The sequence below is a fragment of the Ranitomeya imitator genome, chromosome 1 (genome assembly GCF_032444005.1).
Source record: "Ranitomeya imitator isolate aRanImi1 chromosome 1, aRanImi1.pri, whole genome shotgun sequence".
In the NCBI taxonomy this organism is placed as follows: domain Eukaryota; kingdom Metazoa; phylum Chordata; class Amphibia; order Anura; family Dendrobatidae; genus Ranitomeya; species Ranitomeya imitator.
This window is the reverse complement of record NC_091282.1, coordinates 1,212,807,082-1,212,826,590: the sequence shown is the minus strand read 5'-3', so window position 1 is coordinate 1,212,826,590 and position 19,509 is coordinate 1,212,807,082. Positions and strand designations below refer to the sequence as shown.

Sequence of the window (19,509 nt, the reverse complement as noted above, 5' to 3'; positions counted from 1 at the left end):
TAATTACGCTCAGCGGGCGAAAACTTCCTGGAAAAGAAAGCACATGGTTTCATCACTGAGCAATCAGAACCTCTCTGTGACAAAACCGCCCCTGCTCCAATCTCAGAAGCATCAACCTCGACCTGGAACGGAAGAGAAACATCTGGCTGACACAACACAGGGGCAGAACAAAAACGACGCTTCAACTCCTGAAAAGCTTCCACAGCAGCAGAAGACCAATTAACCAAATCAGCACCCTTCTTGGTCAAATCGGTCAATGGTTTGGCAATGCTAGAAAAATTACAGATGAAGCGACGATAAAAATTAGCAAAGCCCAGGAACTTCTGCAGACTTTTCAGAGATGTCGGCTGAATCCAATCCTGGATGGCTTGGACCTTAACTGGATCCATCTCGATAGTAGAAGGGGTAAAGATGAACCCCAAAAATGAAACCTTCTGAACACCGAAGAGACACTTTGATCCCTTCACAAACAAAGAGTTAGCACGCAGGACCTGAAAAACCATTCTGACCTGCTTCACATGAGACTCCCAATCATCTGAGAAGATCAAAATGTCATCCAAGTAAACAATCAGGAATTTATCCAGATACTCACGGAAGATGTCATGCATAAAAGACTGAAACACAGATGGAGCATTGGCAAGTCCAAACGGCATCACTAGATACTCAAAATGACCCTCAGGCGTATTGAATGCAGTTTTCCATTCATCTCCTTGCCTGATTCTCACCAGATTATACGCACCACGAAGATCTATCTTAGTGAACCAACTAGCCCCCTTAATCCGAGCAAACAAGTCAGATAACAATGGCAAGGGATACTGAAATTTAACAGTGATCTTATTAAGAAGGCGGTAATCAATACACGGTCTCAGCGAACCATCCTTCTTGGCTACAAAGAAGAACCCTGCTCCCAGTGGTGATGACGATGGGCGAATATGTCCCTTCTCCAGGGATTCCTTCACATAACTGCGCATAGCGGCGTGTTCGGGCACGGATAAATTAAATAATCGACCTTTAGGGAATTTACTACCAGGAATCAAATTGATAGCACAATCACAATTCCTATGCGGAGGTAGGGCATCGGACTTGGGCTCATCAAATACATCCTGATAATCAGACAAGAACTCTGGGACCTCAGAAGGGGTGGATGACGAAATCGACAAAAATGGAACATCACCATGTACCCCCTGACAACCCCAGCTGGATACCGACATGGAATTCCAATCCAATACTGGATTATGGGTTTGTAGCCATGGCAACCCCAACACGACCACATCATGCAGATTATGCAACACCAGAAAGCGAATAACTTCCTGATGTGCAGGAGCCATGCACATGGTCAGCTGGGCCCAGTATTGAGGTTTATTCTTGGCCAAAGGTGTAGCATCAATTCCTCTCAATGGAATAGGACACCGCAAAGGCTCCAAGAAAAACCCACAACGTTTAGCATAATCCAAATCCATCAGATTCAGGGCAGCGCCCGAATCCACAAACGCCATGACAGAAAACGACGACAAAGAGCATATCAAGGTAATGGACAGAAGGAATTTGGACTGTACAGTACCAATGACGGCAGACCTAGCGGACCGCTTAGTGCGCTTAGGACAATCAGAAATAGCATGAGTAGAATCACCACAGTAGAAACACAGCCCATTCAGACGTCTGTATTCCTGCGGTTCAACTCTAGTCATAGTCCTATCGCACTGCATAGGCTCAGGTTTAACCTCAGGCAGTACCGCCAAATGGTGCACAGATTTACGCTCGCGCAAGCGTCGACCGATCTGAATGGCCAAAGACAAAGACTCATTCAAACCAGCAGGCATAGGAAATCCCACCATGACATCCTTAAGAGCCTCAGAGAGACCCTTTCTGAACAAAGCTGCCAGCGCAGATTCATTCCACTGAGTGAGTACTGACCATTTCCTAAATTTCTGACAATATACTTCTATATCATCCTGACCCTGGCACAAAGCCAGCAAATTTTTCTCAGCCTGATCCACTGAATTAGGCTCATCGTACAGCAATCCGAGCGCCAGGAAAAACGCATCGACACTACTCAATGCAGGGTCTCCTGGCGCAAGAGAAAATGCCCAGTCTTGAGGGTCGCCGCGCAAAAAAGAAATAATAATCAAAACCTGTTGAATAGGATTACCAGAAGAATGAGGTTTCAAGGCCAGAAATAGCTTACAATTATTTTTGAAACTTAGAAACTTAGTTCTATCTCCAAAAAACAAATCAGGAATAGGAATTCTTGGTTCTAACATAGATTTCTGATCAATAGTATCTTGAATTTTTTGTACATTTATAACGAGATTATCCATTGAAGAGCACAGACCCTGAATATCCATGTCCACACCTGTGTCCAGAATCACCCAAATGTCTAGGGGAAAAAAAAAAAAGTGAACACAGAGCAGAAAAAAAAAAAAAAAAAAAATGATGTCAGAACTTTTTCTTTCCCTCTATTGAGAATCATTAGTTTGGCTCCTTGTACTGTTATGTTTGCTAATGACAGGTGTTATGAAGGCAATCCAGAAACACAGTGTGCTTAGCGATCAGAGCGCACACAGTGATCTGACAAATACCCAAAAATACAAGAACGAGCTCTGAGACGTGGAAACTCTGTAGACTGCACACCTGATCCTATCCTAAACACAACTAAAAGCGGCTGTGGATTGCGCCTAACAACTACCTAGGCAACTCGGCACAGCCTAAGAAACTAGCTAGCCTGAAGATAGAAAAATAGGCCTGACTTGCCCCAGAGAAATTCCCCAAAGGAAAAGGCAGCCCCCCACATATAATGACTGTGAGTAAGATGAAAAGACAAAACGTAGGGATGAAATAGATTCAGCAAAGGGGGGCCCGATATTCTAGGACAGAGCGAGGACAGTAAAGCGAACTTTGCAGTCTACAAAAAACCCTAAAGCAAAACCACGCAAAGGGGGCAAAAAAAACCCACCGTGCCGAACTAACGGCACGGCGGTACACCCTTTGCGTCTCAGAGCTTCCAGCAAAACAAAAGACAAGCTGGACAGAAAAAAAGCAACAAAAAAGCAAAAAGCACTTAGCTATACAGAGCAGCAGGTCACAGGAACAATCAGGAGAAGCTCAGATCCAACACTGAAACATTGACAAGGAGCAAGGATAGCAGCATCAGGCGGAGTTAAGTAATGAAGCAGTTAACGAGCTCACCAGAACACCTGAGGGAGGAAGCTCAGAAGTTGCAGTACCACTTGTGACCACAGGAGTGAATTCAGCCACAGAATTCACAACAAAGGACGTAGATCTGGGAATTTATTATGATGGAATATAGGCTGAACTGGATGGACAAATGTCTTTTTTCGGCCTTACTAACTATGTTACTATGTTACTTATTTCATGTAGTAGAATGCAAATTAATTATGTAAAGATCCTACAATAAAAATTACAAACCTCTCCATTCCTTGTAGGTGGGAAAACTACAAAATCGGGCGAGTATCAAAACGTTATTCTCCCCACTGTACGTGTGCACATTACACAACACTTTATCCTAATAGCTGTGATGTGTCCATCATATGATAGGATCATACTGTCTTGTGTTTAGCACAGTTTGCTAAAGTCTTCATTGCACATATTGATGTCAGTGTCACCTAATGAAGTATCGCGTACCTCAGGGGTACAATGTGTCCCCAATACAATCATTCTGAAAGCCAACTAGCTGACCAATTGTAGAAGCAGCTGTCAGCACAACCGACTGTCCAATCAAAATAGCAGATGTCAGTGAGACGTAACTGAAGTAGATGACCAATCAGAATGGAGAACGTCAGCATAGGAATTCACCAATCGGAGGGCTAGGCATCAGCATAATGCAGCTGCTATTGTTATTCAATCCTAAGGCACCACGTCATCACAACGATATCGATGGCGAGTTTGCAATTCATAGGAGACAGTGGGTGTCATGCTTCTACCCAAAGAAAAATGGCACACGGCGAGAAGGATGAGAAAGAAAGCTCTGCCACTAGGAGGGATACAAGGGGGCAACCCTGATACTTTCACTGCACCACCTTGTGCTTCCTTGGCGTCCAAAGATGGGTTATTTCACCTCGTGTGGCGATCATGTTCCTATCTCTGTCTTTCCCTCAGTACCACCCTGATTAGTGAGTAGGATAGCAGGAACGCAAGTCCTGATCTAAAGTAAAGACACAGAGTGGAAACGGACAGGGACAAATGAAAACCACAATCATATGAAAATACTATCAAACAATCGAGTGGGAAGTAGAGGGTGGGCAAACCAAATAGAGACTGGGAGACACACACACAAACCAACTACAAGCAGACATCTCCTGAAACAACTCCAAACATATGCTCTTTACTCAGCTTGTTCCTCCAGCTCCAAACCAGGTAGTTGCAAGCTATCACTGACAACAACTGAAGCTTAGAAAAGAACCAGAGGGAAGTGATGGACTTAGCACAGCTGAGAAAACTCAGGACAGAGAGCTCCGGGAGACAAACAGGACTGACTAACCCCTGCAAGAACAGAGCAAGGAAAATCTGAAGTGATAATAGGAAGGTGAAGAAGTTCTATCCAGCGCAGACGTATGCGTAACCAGACACTGAGATCTTCTGGCCCCACTCTGTCATGGCATCCCCGTCACAGCAGGCTTTTCAATTGGATCTGAGTTCCCAGGGCAGCAACGCTTACAAATATGGCATATTGCGACACCTATAACATCAGACATCTATGTGATGTGACTGGCTACCCCTTTCATTGGCTATTTTTGGCAGCATTATGTCTGTGGTCATTTTCTGCATTTTAGATACAAGTATTCACATTGGCTGTGACTATGCAAACAAACATTATATATAGGAGGCGTGTCTGGCCAGCCGTCATCCATGCTTTTGTCTCAACCCCTGATGACACCGCTCATGCGGTGAAACATGTGATGTGTGCTATAAATTGTTTGTCCTATTCTGCTAGATAGTGATGACACCCCAGTACCATCGATTGAATAAATATAATAAGTTATCTTTAAAATCAATAAAATGCAGGCAAGTTAGGGACTTTGTTTTAATATAACCCCGTATGCATTTTAGATTTACTATTAAAAGTTTAAGTTTTATGGCATGCTAGAGAGGGAACTAAGCATGGGGTTCTCCCCTTCTTGCTAATATGCGTCCACCTCACTCCTTCACCTACACCTCACTCCTTCACCTACACCACACTCCATCACCTACACCACACTCCATCACTTACACCACACTCCATCACCTACACTGCACTAAATCATCTACACATAGTCGAGACTCCATCGCCTCCAACACATTCCATAACCTATACCACACTCCATCATCCCCACCAAACTTGATCACCTCTATCAACACAACACTCTATCACTTGCACCAATCTCCATCAACTCCATCACGTCCACCTACATCACACTCATTCACCTCCACTGTGAGGAAAATGTATAATATAAGTTTTAGTTTCTCTTGCCAGCACATATAGGGTGGACGTTGACCCCCTTCACTCTGTGTTTAGCTGAGGGATTTTTGCACTTCTGACCATGGTCCTGAAAGCATATGGCAGCTGTAAACCCCCCCTTCTCTCTTTGCTTCTATGTGTGTGTGAAGCTATTCTTCTCAATGCTCTACCCTGCCCCCAAGCCAGGAAGGTTTATTGCGCTTGCGGCGGCACAAATCTCCCTCCAGCTGAAACTGGTCTGATATCCCTCTCAAGACATGCGGTTCTTTGTCCTGTTATAGTGAGATATTGGGCCAACGATTTGGGCTATGAAAATAATAAGTCCATTTTGCGAATCTCCATCGGCGGATTTATCAGCCACTGTAAACGCTAGCCTCTAATTCCAACAGGTAAAAAATATGGATTTCTCCGGAACTGTGTGTCCCAACTAGCCCGAATTTAGTACCGATAGAAAGCCAATGGTAAAAGAAGAAGATTAATGAGGATTGTGCTGGGATTCTGACATGTTCTGGAGCGGAGATACAAGCATTATACAAACTTGTGTTAACTTTGGTGAGTCTGAGGAGAGGGTAGGGTCTGAGGAAACCAACCCTTTTAGTGATGTCACCAGGCTGAGCTATAAGTTTCATGCAAGGCACCCAGCAGTGAGTCTTACCTGAGGAGCTGTTCCTACCCAGACCTCCTGATGCACTGGGACATTTGGGGTTCCACCCACCAGCATGGTTTTGCCTTGAAATGAACTGAACACATGTAAGTGTTAAATTCTCATTTAATCCCTGTTATTTTTTATAATTACCCTTGTACATATTTTCAATTGCCTCTTTTGTAACATCCTTGTAATATTTTGATAAAACACTGCGGAGTAAAATATTCAAATTACTAGTTTTCATTTTTCCTGCTCTAAAACGTACCCTAAGTCTTCTGAAGGGAATTACGCTACTGTTTTGGGTTAGCTTCGGACCCGTTAATCGAAGCTGGTGGCAGCATACCGTATTCTGTGCCTTTGGGAGTCGTTGCAGCGACTGTGGCATTGATAATTATTGTTCCTGCCTGAGTGGGAGTAGTTATATTGCCTCGCTGCAGCGTGCCCAATAGCCAGTACATAGCAGGCAGCCTTTCTGGTGACTAATTACCATAGCTGCAGTACCTAATCTGACCTGAGGGTAAGGGGGCGCCAGAGAGCTGCAAGTTCGAGCGGAACTGTAAAGCGGGATATACATAAATCCCTGCAGTTCGTGGTATATAGAAAAGCAGTGGGATACCTAGAATAAGCCCCTGCTGTAAACTAAGAGGTCAATAGCCTTGTGTGTGTTTCCATCACATTGCAGCAGTGGAGGGATAACTAAAATAAGCCCCCCTGCACATGTGATAGCCGTCTGTTGGCCTAAAGTCACCCCGATCCGTGACGTAGGGGTGACGGTCACGGTGTGAATCGTGACATCCACCTTCACCATACTCCATCACCTCCACCTTAACCACACTCACTCACATCCAAACTACATAGCAGACACCTACAGTGAACACCACATTATCCCCTCCAGCTACACCGCATTCCCTCACATACACTCAATCACACTCCATCACTTCTATCAAACTCCATCACCTCCACTGACACCATACTCCATCACTTACACCACACTCCATCACCTCCAGTCACACCACATTCCATTATCTTTACCTACACCATACTCCATCACCTCCACCACTCTCCATCGCCTCCACCAACACCACACTCCATCACCTCCACCTACACCCTTCTCAATCATCTCCACCTACACCACAATCCATCACCTCCATTTACACCACTCTCCATCATATCCACCTACATCACACTCCATCAATTCAACCTACACCACACTCCAGCACCACCACCTACAACACACTGCATCATAATTACCCACAACATAAACCATCACCTCCACCACTCTCCATCACCTCCTCCCACACCATACTCCATCATCAATACCTACATCATACTCCATCACCTCCACCACTCTCCATCACCTCCTCCCACACCATACTCCATCATCAATACCTACATCATACTCCATCACCTCCACCACTCTCCATTGCCTCCACCTCCACCACACTCCATCATCTCCACCTACACCAAACTCCATCACCTCCACCACACTTCATCACCTAAATCTACAACACACTCCATCACACTCCATCACCTCCACCTACACCACACTCCAGCACCAATGCCTACACCACACTGCATCATCTTTACCCACAACATACTCCATCACCTCCATCACTCTCCAACAACTCCACCTCCACCACTCTCCATCACCTACACCTCCACCACACTCCATCACCTCCACCACACTCCATCATCTCCACCTACACCAAACTCCATAACCTCCACCACACTTCATCACCTAAATCTACAACACACTCCATAAACTCCACCACACTCCATCACCTACACCTACTGTACACCACACTCCATCACCTACATCTACACAACACTCTATCACCTCCATCCAAAGCACACTACCTCATCTCTCCCTACACCATATTCCATCACCTACACCACACTCCATCACCTCCATCATACTCCATTACCTCCACCTACACCAGACTCTATCACCGCCATCCAAAGCACACTACCGCATCTTTCCCTACACCATACTCCATCACGTCCACCACTCTCCATCACCAACATCTACACAAAACTCCATCACCTATATCACATGCAACTATACCAGACTCCATCACCTCCACCACATTCCATCACCTCCACCACTCTCCATAACCAGCATCTACAGCACACTTCTTCACCTCCACTTGCACCACACTCCATCACCTACATCTACACCACGCTCCATCAATTCCACCTCCATCACCTCCACCTATACCCTACTCCATCACCTACACCTACACCACACTCTATCACCTCCACCAAAAGCAGACTACCTCATCTCTCCTTACACCATACTCCATCACGTCCACCACTCTACATCACCAACATCTACACCACACTCCATCACCTATATCACATGCACCTATACCACACTCCATCACCTCCACCACATTCCATCACCTCCACCACTCTCCATAACCAGCATCTACAGCACACTTCTTCACCTCCACTTGCACCACACTCCATCACCTACATCTACACCACGCTCCATCAATTCCACCTCCATCACCTCCACCTATACCATACTCCATCACCTACACCACACTCTATCACCTCCACCAAAAGCACACTACCTCATCTCTCCTTACACCATACTCCATCACGTCCACCACTCTACATCACCAACATCTACACCACACTCCATCACCTATGTCACATGCACCTATACCACACTCCATCACCTCCTGCACATTCCATCACCTCCACCACTCTCCATAACCAACATCTTCACCACACTTCTTCACTTCCACTTGCACCACACTCCATCACCTACATCTGCACCACACTCCATCAACTCCACCACACTCCATCACCTCCACCTATACCCTACTCCATCCCCTCCATTTACACCACTCTCCATCATCTCCACCTATATCATGCTCCATCAGTTCCACCTACACCACACTCCAGCACCACCACCTACACCACACTGCATCATCTTTACCCACAACATACTCCATCACCTCCATCACTCTCCAACACCTCCTCCCACACCACACTCCATCATCAATACCTGCACCATACTCCATCACCTCCACCACCCTCCATTGCCTCCACCTCCACCACACTCCATCACCTATACCACACTCCATCATCTACACCTACACCACACTCCATTACCTACATCTACACCACTCTCCATCAACCACACCTCCACCACACTCCATCACATACACCTATATCATACTCCATCACCTACACCACACTCTATCACCTCCACCCAATGCACACTACCTCATCTCTCCTTACACCATACTCCATCATGTCCACCACTCTACATCACCTACATCTACACCACACTCCATCACCTATATCAAATTCACCTATACAACACTCCATCACCTCCACCACATTCCATCACCTCCTCAATCTCCATAACCAACATCTACACCACACTTCTTCACCTCCACTTGCACCACGCTCCATCAACTCCACCTCCACCACACTCTATCACCTCCACCTATACCACACTCCATCACCTCCATTTACACCACTCTCCGTCATCTCCACCTATATCATGCTCCATCAGTTCCACCTACACCACACTCCAGCACCACCACCTACACCACACTACATCACCTCCTCCCACACCACACTCCATCATCAATACCTACACCATACTCCATCACCGCCACCACTCTCCATTGCCTCCACCTCCACCACACTCCATCACCTATATCACATGCACCTATACTACACTCTATCACCTCCACCCCATTCCATCACCTCCACCACTCTCCATAACCAACATCTTCACCACACTTCTTCACCTCCACTTGCACCACGCTCCATCACCTACATCTACACCGCAGTCCATCAGCTCCACCTCCACCTATACCATACTCCATCACATATACCACACTCTATCACCTCCACCCAAAGCACACTCCATCAATTCCACCTACACCACACTCCAGAACCACCACCTACACCACACTGCATCATCTTTACCCACAACATACTCCATCACCTCATCACTCTCCAACACCTCCACCTCCACCACTCTCCATCACCTCCTCCCACACCACACTCCATCATCAAAACCTACACCATACTCCATCACCCCCACCACTCTCCATTGCCTCCACCTCCACCACACTCCATCATCTCCACCTACACCAAACTCCATCACCTCTACCACACTTCATCACCTAAATCTACAACACACTCTATAAACTCCACCACACTCTATCACCTCCATCCAAAGCACACTACCTCATATCTCCCTACACCATACTCCATCATGTCCACCACTCTCCATCACCAACATGTACACCACACTCCATCACCTATATCACATGCACCTATACCACACTCCTTCACCTCCACCACATTCCATCATCTCCACCACTCTCCATAACCAGCATCTACACCACACTCCATCACCTCCACCACATTCCATCATCTCCACCACTCTCCATAACCAACATCTACACCACACTTCTTCATCTCCAATTGCACCACACTCCATCAACTGCATCAAGCTCCACTCCATCACCTACACCCACATCACAATCATTACCTGGGCATATGTCTTTGTGATGATGGTCTGTGCCTTGTTCTTGGATTGACTCTGTATACCGGAGCCACCTCTTGCATAGTACAGTCTCTCTCCTGTGCTCAGATGTATGAAGAGCAGGGTCAGCAGAGCTGGTTTGGTCTCCATGGCACCAATGTTGCGTTCACAGAAGATTTCTCTCTTTTATCGGTTCAGTTTTATCTTCTCAACAAGCGTCGTTTCTGTTGTGTGAAGCATGAAATGGACAATTCCAGGAGAACGGCATACAGACACTGATCTAACACCTGTGTTTGTGGCTGTTATACAGACCCCCATGCCATACTTTACATCATCTTCCAAATCCTCACCTTTTACTTTCGTAGCAGATCTGTAAAATAATCACATCTTATGGTTACACTGTGTGGCCCCTGGTACCACGACCTTCATCTCTACATCTAAAGGTCCTTGTCATCGCCCATATCTCAGCTTAGGGTTATGTCCTCTTAACAGCCATTTACCTTGACCTGAGGTTTCTCTTTTGGCTTTTGTCACTGGTATGTCTTTCACCCATATCTGCAGAGCTGTCACACTTGTATATGATGAGACTGTCTTTAGGTTTTAGATCAGGCTTGTCTCTCATCTGTTCATAAACAGCCTCCTGATGTATGGGGTCCATACAGCCTATTTACTACATTGCAGGTAACTCTCTGAGGTCTCGGATCAGTGCAGTCTATTCCTTACATTTCGGGTATCTCTCTGAGGTCTCAGATAAGAGAAGTGTTCTTCCTACATTTCAGGTGTCTCTCCGATGTCTTGGGTTGGAACAATCTACTCCTTTCATTTTAGATGTCTCTCCCACATCTTCTATTGGGAAACTCTATTCCTTACGTTTGACATGCCTCTCTGACGTCTTGGGCAGTCTATTCCTTACATTTCAGGTGTCTCTCTGAGGTCTAGGGTCAGGACAGTCTACGCCCTACAGTTGAGGTGTCAGTGAAGTCTTCGGTCAGAGCAGTCTATACCTTATATTTCAGGTGTTTCTCTGAGCTCTCAGGTCAGGTCAGTATACTCCTTACTTTTCAGGTGTCGTTCTGAAGTCTCGGATCAGGTCGGTAGATTCCTTATATTTTAGCTGTCTCTATGAGATCTCAGTTTAGGGCAGTCAACGCATACATATCAGGTGTCTCTCTGATACTTGAGTTGGACACTGCTCCTTAGATTTGAGGTGACTTTCTTCTCAGGACAGGGCAGTATCTCTCAGGTTAGGACAGTCTTTCACTTAAGATGTCGCTGAGATTTTGAGTCAGAGCAGTCTACTCCCTACATTTCAGGTGTCTCTTTGACGTCTCAGATTAGGGTAGTCTACTTCCTACATTTCAGGTGTCTCTTTGACATCTCGGATTAGGGTTGTCTACTCCTTACAGTTCAGGTGTCTCTTTGACGTCTCGGATTATGGCAGTCTACTCCTTACAGTTCAGGTGTCTCTTTGACATCTCGGATTAGGGTAGTCTACTCCCTACATATCAGGTGTCTCTTTGACGTCTCGGATTAGGGCAGTCTACTCCCTACATTTCAGGTGTCTCTTTGACGTCTCGGATTAGGGTTGTCTACTCCTTACAGTTCAGGTGTCTCTTTGACGTCTCGGATTAGGGTTGTCTACTCCCTACATTTCAGGTGTCTCTTTGACGTCTCGGATTAGGGCAGTCTACTCCCTACATTTCAGGTGTCTCTTTGATGTCTCGGATTAGGGTAGTCTACTCCTTAAATTTCAGGTGTCTCGCTACGGTCTTGGTTTAGGACAGTCTATCCTCTACATTTCAGGTGACTCTCAGAGGTCTCATGTTAGGGCACTATATTTCTGACATTACAGGTTTCTCTCTAAGGTTTCAGGTCAGGGCAGTCTACTCCCTACATTTCAGGTGTCTCTTTGATGTCTCGGATTAGGGTAGTCTACTCCCTACATTTCAGGTGTCTCGCTACGGTCTTGGTTTAGGACAGTCTATCCTCTACATTTCAGGTGACTCTCAGAGGTCTCATGTTAGGGCACTATATGTCTGACATTACAGGTTTCTCTCTAAGGTTTCAGGTCAGGGCAGTCTACTCCCTACATTTCAGGTGTCTCTTTGATGTCTCGGATTAGGGTAGTCTACTCCCTACATTTCAGGTGTCTCGCTACGGTCTTGGTTTAGGACAGTCTATCCTCTACATTTCAGGTGACTCTCAGAGGTCTCATGTTAGGGCACTATATGTCTGACATTACAGGTTTCTCTCTAAGGTTTCAGGTCAGGGCAGTCTACTCCCTACATTTCAGGTGTCTCTTTGATGTCTCGGATTAGGGTAGTCTACTCCTTACATTTCAGGTGTCTCTTTGATGTCTCGGATTAGGGCAGTCTACTCCCTACATTTCAGGTGTCTCTTTGATGTCTCGGATTAGGGTAGTCTACTCCCTACATTTCAGGTGTCTCTTTGACGTCTCGGATTAGGGCAGTCTACTCCCTACATTTCAGGTGTCTCTTTGATGTCTCGGATTAGGGCAGTCTACTCCTTACATTTCAGGTGTCTTGCTACAGTCTTGGTTTAGGACAGTCTATCCTCTACATTTCAGGTGACTCTCAGAGGTCTCATGTTAGGGCACTATATTTCTGACATTACAGGTTTCTCTCTAAGGTTTCAGGTCAGGGCAGTCTACTCCCTACATTTCAGGTGTCTCATTGATGTCTCGGATTAGGGTAGTCTACTCCCTACATTTCAGGTGTCTCGCTACGGTCTTGGTTTAGGACAGTCTATCCTCTACATTTCAGGTGACTCTCAGAGGTCTCGTGTTAGGGCACTATATTTCTGACATTACAGGTTTCTCTGTGAGATCTCAGGTTAGGGCAGTCTACTCCCTACATTTCAGGTGTCTCTTTGATGTCTCGGATTAGGGCAGTCTACTCCTTACATTTCAGGTGTCTTGCTACAGTCTTGGTTTAGGACAGTCTATCCTCTACATTTCAGGTGACTCTCTGAGGTCTCATGTTAGGGCACTATATTTCTGACATTACAGGTTTCTCTCTAAGGTCTCAGGTCAGGGCAGTCTACTCCCTACATTTCAGGTGTCTCTTTGATGTCTCGGATTAGGGTAGTCTACTCCTTACATTTCAGGCGTCTCGCTACGGTCTTGGTTTAGGACAGTCTATCCTCTACATTTCAGGTGACTCTCTGAGGTCTCATGTTAGGGCACTATATTTCTGACATTACAGGTTTCTCTGTGAGATCTCAGGCTAGGGCAGTCTACTTCCTACATTTCAGGTGTCTCTTTGATGTCTCGGATTAGGGTAGTCTACTCCTTATATTTCAGGTGTCTCTTTGATGTCTCGGATTAGGGTAGTCTACTCCTTACATTTCAGGTGTCTCTTTGACGTCTCGGATTAGGGTAGTCTACTCCCTACATTTCAGGTGTCTCGCTACGGTCTTGGTTTAGGACAGTCTATCCTCTACATTTCAGGTGACTCTCAGAGGTCTCATGTTAGTGCACTATATTTCTGACATTACAGGTTTCTCTCTAAGGTCTCAGGTCAGGGCAGTCTACTCCCTACATTTCAGGTGTCTCTTTGATGTCTCGGATTAGGGTAGTCTACTCCTTATATTTCAGGTGTCTCTTTGACGTCTCGGATTAGGGTAGTCTACTCCTTACATTTCAGGTGTCTCTTTGACGTCTCGGATTAGGGTAGTCTACTCCTTACATTTCAGGTGTCTCTTTGACGTCTCGGATTAGGGCAGTCTACTTCCTACATTTCAGGTGTCTCTTTGATGTCTCGGATTAGGGTAGTCTACTCCTTATATTTCAGGTGTCTCTTTGACGTCTCGGATTAGGGTAGTCTACTCCTTACATTTCAGGTGTCTCTTTGACGTCTCGGATTAGGGTAGTCTACTCCTTACATTTCAGGTGTCTCTTTGACGTCTCGGATTAGGGCAGTCTACTCCCTACATTTCAGGTGTCTCGCTACGGTCTTGGTTTAGGACAGTCTATCCTCTACATTTCAGGTGACTCTCAGAGGTCTCGTGTTAGGGCACTATATTTCTGACATTACAGGTTTCTCTCTAAGGTCTCAGGTCAGGGCAGTCTACTCCCTACATTTCAGGTGTCTCTTTGACGTCTCGGATTAGGGTAGTCTACTCCTTACATTTCAGGTGTCTCTTTGACGTCTCGGATTAGGGTAGTCTACTCCTTACATTTCAGGTGTCTCTTTGACGTCTCGGATTAGGGTAGTCTACTCCTTACATTTCAGGTGTCTCTTTGACGTCTCGGATTAGGGTTGTCTACTCCTTACATTTCAGGTGTCTATTTGACGTCTCGGATTAGGGTAGTCTACTCCCTACATTTCAGGTGTCTCGCTACGGTCTTGGTTTAGGACAGTCTACTCCCTACATTTCAGGTGTCTCTTTGACGTCTCGGATTAGGGCAGTCTACTCCCTACATTTCAGGTGTCTCTTTGACGTCTCGGATTAGGGTTGTCTACTCCTTACATTTCAGGTGTCTCTTTGACGTCTCGGATTAGGGCAGTCTACTCCCTACATTTCAGGTGTCTCTTTGACGTCTCGGATTAGGGCAGTCTACTCCTTACATTTCAGGTGTCTCTTTGACGTCTCGGATTAGGGCAGTCTACTCCCTACATTTCAGGTGTCTCTTTGACGTCTCGGATTAGGGCAGTCTACTCCTTACATTTCAGGTGTCTCTTTGACGTCTCGGATTAGGGCAGTCTACTCCCTACATTTCAGGTGTCTCTTTGACGTCTCGGATTAGGGCAGTCTACTCCTTACATTTCAGGTGTCTCTTTGACGTCTCGGATTAGGGCAGTCTACTCCCTACATTTCAGGTGTCTCTTTGACGTCTCGGATTAGGGCAGTCTACTCCTTACATTTCAGGTGTCTCTTTGACATCTCGGATTAGGGTAGTCTACTCCTTACATTTCAGGTGTCTCTTTGACGTCTCGGATTAGGGTAGTCTACTCCTTATATTTCAGGTGTCTCTTTGATGTCTCGGATTAGGGTAGTCTACTCCTTACATTTCAGGTGTCTCTTTGACGTCTCGGATTAGGGTAGTCTACTCCCTACATTTCAGGTGTCTCTTTGACATCCCGGATTAGGGCAGTCTACTCCTTACATTTCAGGTGTCTCTTTGACGTCTCGGATTAGGGTAGTCTACTCCCTACATTTCAGGTGTCTCGCTACGGTCTTGGTTTAGGACAGTCTATCCTCTACATTTCAGGTGACTCTCAGAGGTCTCATGTTAGGGCACTATATTTCTGACATTACAGGTTTCTCTCTAAGGTCTCAGGTCAGGGCAGTCTACTCCCTACATTTCAGGTGTCTCTTTGACGTCTCGGATTAGGGCAGTCTACTCCCTACATTTCAGGTGTCTCTTTGACGTCTCGGATTAGGGCAGTCTACTCCCTACATTTCAGGTGTCTCTTTGATGTCTCGGATTAGGGTAGTCTACTCCTTAAATTTCAGGTGTCTCGCTACGGTCTTGGTTTAGGACAGTCTATCCTCTACATTTCAGGTGACTCTCAGAGGTCTCGTGTTAGGGCACTATATTTCTGACATTACAGGTTTCTCTGTGAGATCTCAGGTTAGGGCAGTCTACTCCCTACATTTCAGGTGTCTCTTTGATGTCTCGGATTAGGGCAGTCTACTCCTTACATTTCAGGTGTCTTGCTACAGTCTTGGTTTAGGACAGTCTATCCTCTACATTTCAGGTGACTCTCTGAGGTCTCGTGTTAGGGCACTATATTTCTGACATTACAGGTTTCTCTGTGAGATCTCAGGTTAGGGCAGTCTACTCCCTACATTTCAGGTGTCTCTTTGACGTCTCGGATTAGGGCAGTCTACTCCTTACATTTCAGGTGTCTTGCTACAGTCTTGGTTTAGGACAGTCTATCCTCTACATTTCAGGTGACTCTCTGAGGTCTCGTGTTAGGGCACTATATTTCTGACATTACAGGTTTCTCTCTAAGGTCTCAGGTCAGGGCAGTCTACTCCCTACATTTCAGGTGTCTCTTTGATGTCTCGGATTAGGGTAGTCTACTCCCTACATTTCAGGTGTCTCGCTACGGTCTTGGTTTAGGACAGTCTATCCTCTACATTTCAGGTGACTCTCTGAGGTCTCGTGTTAGGGCACTATATTTCTGACATTACAGGTTTCTCTCTAAGGTCTCAGGTCAGGGCAGTCTACTCCCTACATTTCAGGTGTCTCTTTGATGTCTCGGATTAGGGTAGTCTACTCCTTATATTTCAGGTGTCTCTTTGACGTCTCGGATTAGGGTAGTCTACTCCTTACATTTCAGGTGTCTCTTTGACGTCTCGGATTAGGGTAGTCTACTCCTTACATTTCAGGTGTCTCTTTGACGTCTCGGATTAGGGCAGTCTACTTCCTACATTTCAGGTGTCTCTTTGATGTCTCGGATTAGGGTAGTCTACTCCTTATATTTCAGGTGTCTCTTTGACGTCTCGGATTAGGGTAGTCTACTCCTTACATTTCAGGTGTCTCTTTGACGTCTCGGATTAGGGTAGTCTACTCCTTACATTTCAGGTGTCTCTTTGACGTCTCGGATTAGGGCAGTCTACTCCCTACATTTCAGGTGTCTCGCTACGGTCTTGGTTTAGGACAGTCTATCCTCTACATTTCAGGTGACTCTCAGAGGTCTCGTGTTAGGGCACTATATTTCTGACATTACAGGTTTCTCTCTAAGGTCTCAGGTCAGGGCAGTCTACTCCCTACATTTCAGGTGTCTCTTTGACGTCTCGGATTAGGGTAGTCTACTCCTTACATTTCAGGTGTCTCTTTGACGTCTCGGATTAGGGTAGTCTACTCCCTACATTTCAGGTGTCTCGCTACGGTCTTGGTTTAGGACAGTCTATCCTCTACATTTCAGGTGACTCTCAGAGGTCTCGTGTTAGGGCACTATATTTCTGACATTACAGGTTTCTCTCTAAGGTCTCAGGTCAGGGCAGTCTACTCCCTACATTTCAGGTGTCTCTTTGACGTCTCGGATTAGGGTAGTCTACTCCTTACATTTCAGGTGTCTCTTTGACGTCTCGGATTAGGGCAGTCTACTCCCTACATTTCAGGTGTCTCTTTGACGTCTCGGATTAGGGCAGTCTACTCCCTACATTTCAGGTGTCTCTTTGACGTCTCGGATTAGGGCAGTCTACTCCTTACATTTCAGGTGTCTCTTTGACGTCTCGGATTAGGGCAGTCTACTCCCTACATTTCAGGTGTCTCTTTGACGTCTCGGATTAGGGCAGTCTACTCCCTACATTTCAGGTGTCTCTTTGACGTCTCGGATTAGGGCAGTCTACTCCCTACATTTCAGGTGTCTGACGTCTTGGGTCAATACACTCTACTCTTTACATCTGAAGTCAGAGTGATGTCTCACCTGTGTCTGCAGTGTCGATCTGCGCTCCCTGCTCGGAGCTGCGTAGCTTCTTCCTCTCAGTATGTCTCTCACATCTGGAGAGCGTTTCTTACAGTTGTGTCAGGGAGGAAGAACTGAATCTTCAGCCAATGAGGCCGGGGAACGTTATCTGACATTTTCACTCTATTTTTGAGTCACCTAATCAGGTGCCCACACGTTGGAGACTGGCAGCCCCTAGAAATGGAAATCCTCCACATGACTTAATCATAATCTGCAGTGTAGTAACAGACAACATACCCACGCTGCCATGATCTACACAGCTCTACACCTTCAAGGCTAGTCTGGAAAACATCTTCACATGTAGAATAAGCAGATAATGTGAGTCATGACTTCACCAGTTATAAGTCTCCTCAAAGGTCTCCAGTGACATCACCAAGAAAGTCTCCTAAAAATTGTGCTGCCCTGTAGCTTCCCTGTGACATCACCAAGCAGGTATCCAAAGGATTGTGTTGGCTAATAGCTACTCAGTGACATCACCAGGAAAGTCACCTCAGAAATCTGCTGCCTCAAAAACTACAACTTAAAAACACAAAGAAAGTCTCTAAAGGATTGTACTGCCCAGTGACATCACCAAGAAGGTCTCTAAAGGATTGTGCTGCCCCAAAGCTACTCAGTGATATCATCAAGAAAGTTTCCAATGGATTGGTCTTCCCCAAAGACACACATAGAGTAGACATCACCAAAATGCCTGCAAAGGATTGTGCTGTCAGGAAAGCTACCAGTGACATCCCCAATAAAGTCTCAAAAGGATTGTGCTTCCTCAAAGCTACCCAGGAGCATCACTAAGAAAGTCTCCAAAAGTTTGTGCTGCCCCAAAGCTAACATGTGACACCACCAAGAAAGTTTCGAACAGATTGTGCTACCCCAAAGCTACCCAGTGACATCACCGAGAAGGTCTCTAAAGGATTGTGATTTCCCAAATCTATCCATTGACATCACCGAGAAGGTCTCCAAAGGATTGTGCTTCCCCAAAGCTTCCAGATGACATCATCAAGAAAGTATCCAAAGGATTGTGCTCCCTTAAAGCAACCCAATTACATTAACAAAAAGGTCTTCAAAGAATGTGCTGCTGCAGAGATACTCAGTTATTATTATTATTATTATTTATATAGCACCATTTATTCCATGGTCTGTACATGAGAAGGGGTTACATAGAAATTACAGATACCACTTACGGTAAACAAAACTAACAATGACAGACTGGTACAGAGGGGCGAGGACCCTGCCCTTGTGGGCTTACATTCTACAGGATGGTGGGGAAGGAGACAGTAGGTCGGGGGTTGCAGTAGCTCCGATGGTGTTGAGGTGGCCGTGTGGTCATTACAGGCTGTAAGCTTCTTTGAAGAGATGGGTTTTCAGGTTCCGTCTGAAGGATCTGAATGTAGTTGATAGTCGGATGTGTTGGGCACTGAATTCCAGAGGATGGGGGATATTCAGGAGAAGTCTT

The 19,509-nt window shown here is 45.8% G+C and overlaps 1 protein-coding gene across 1 annotated transcript in view; it reads right to left on the bottom strand.

The window, feature by feature from the left end:
- The window catches only part of LOC138658379 (matrix metalloproteinase-21-like), a 98,467-nt gene extending 80,368 nt beyond the window's left edge, over window positions 1–18,099 (bottom strand). Inside the window, exons 1-2 of the mRNA XM_069745823.1 lie at window positions 18,024–18,099; window positions 10,627–10,990 (exon numbers count right to left, since the gene is read on the bottom strand). Of these exons, the coding sequence (XP_069601924.1) occupies window positions 10,627–10,770 (144 nt within the window). The 5' untranslated portion in view covers window positions 10,771–10,990; window positions 18,024–18,099. The remainder of the gene's footprint in view (window positions 1–10,626; window positions 10,991–18,023) is intronic.
- Window positions 18,100–19,509: the final 1,410 nt, after the last annotated feature.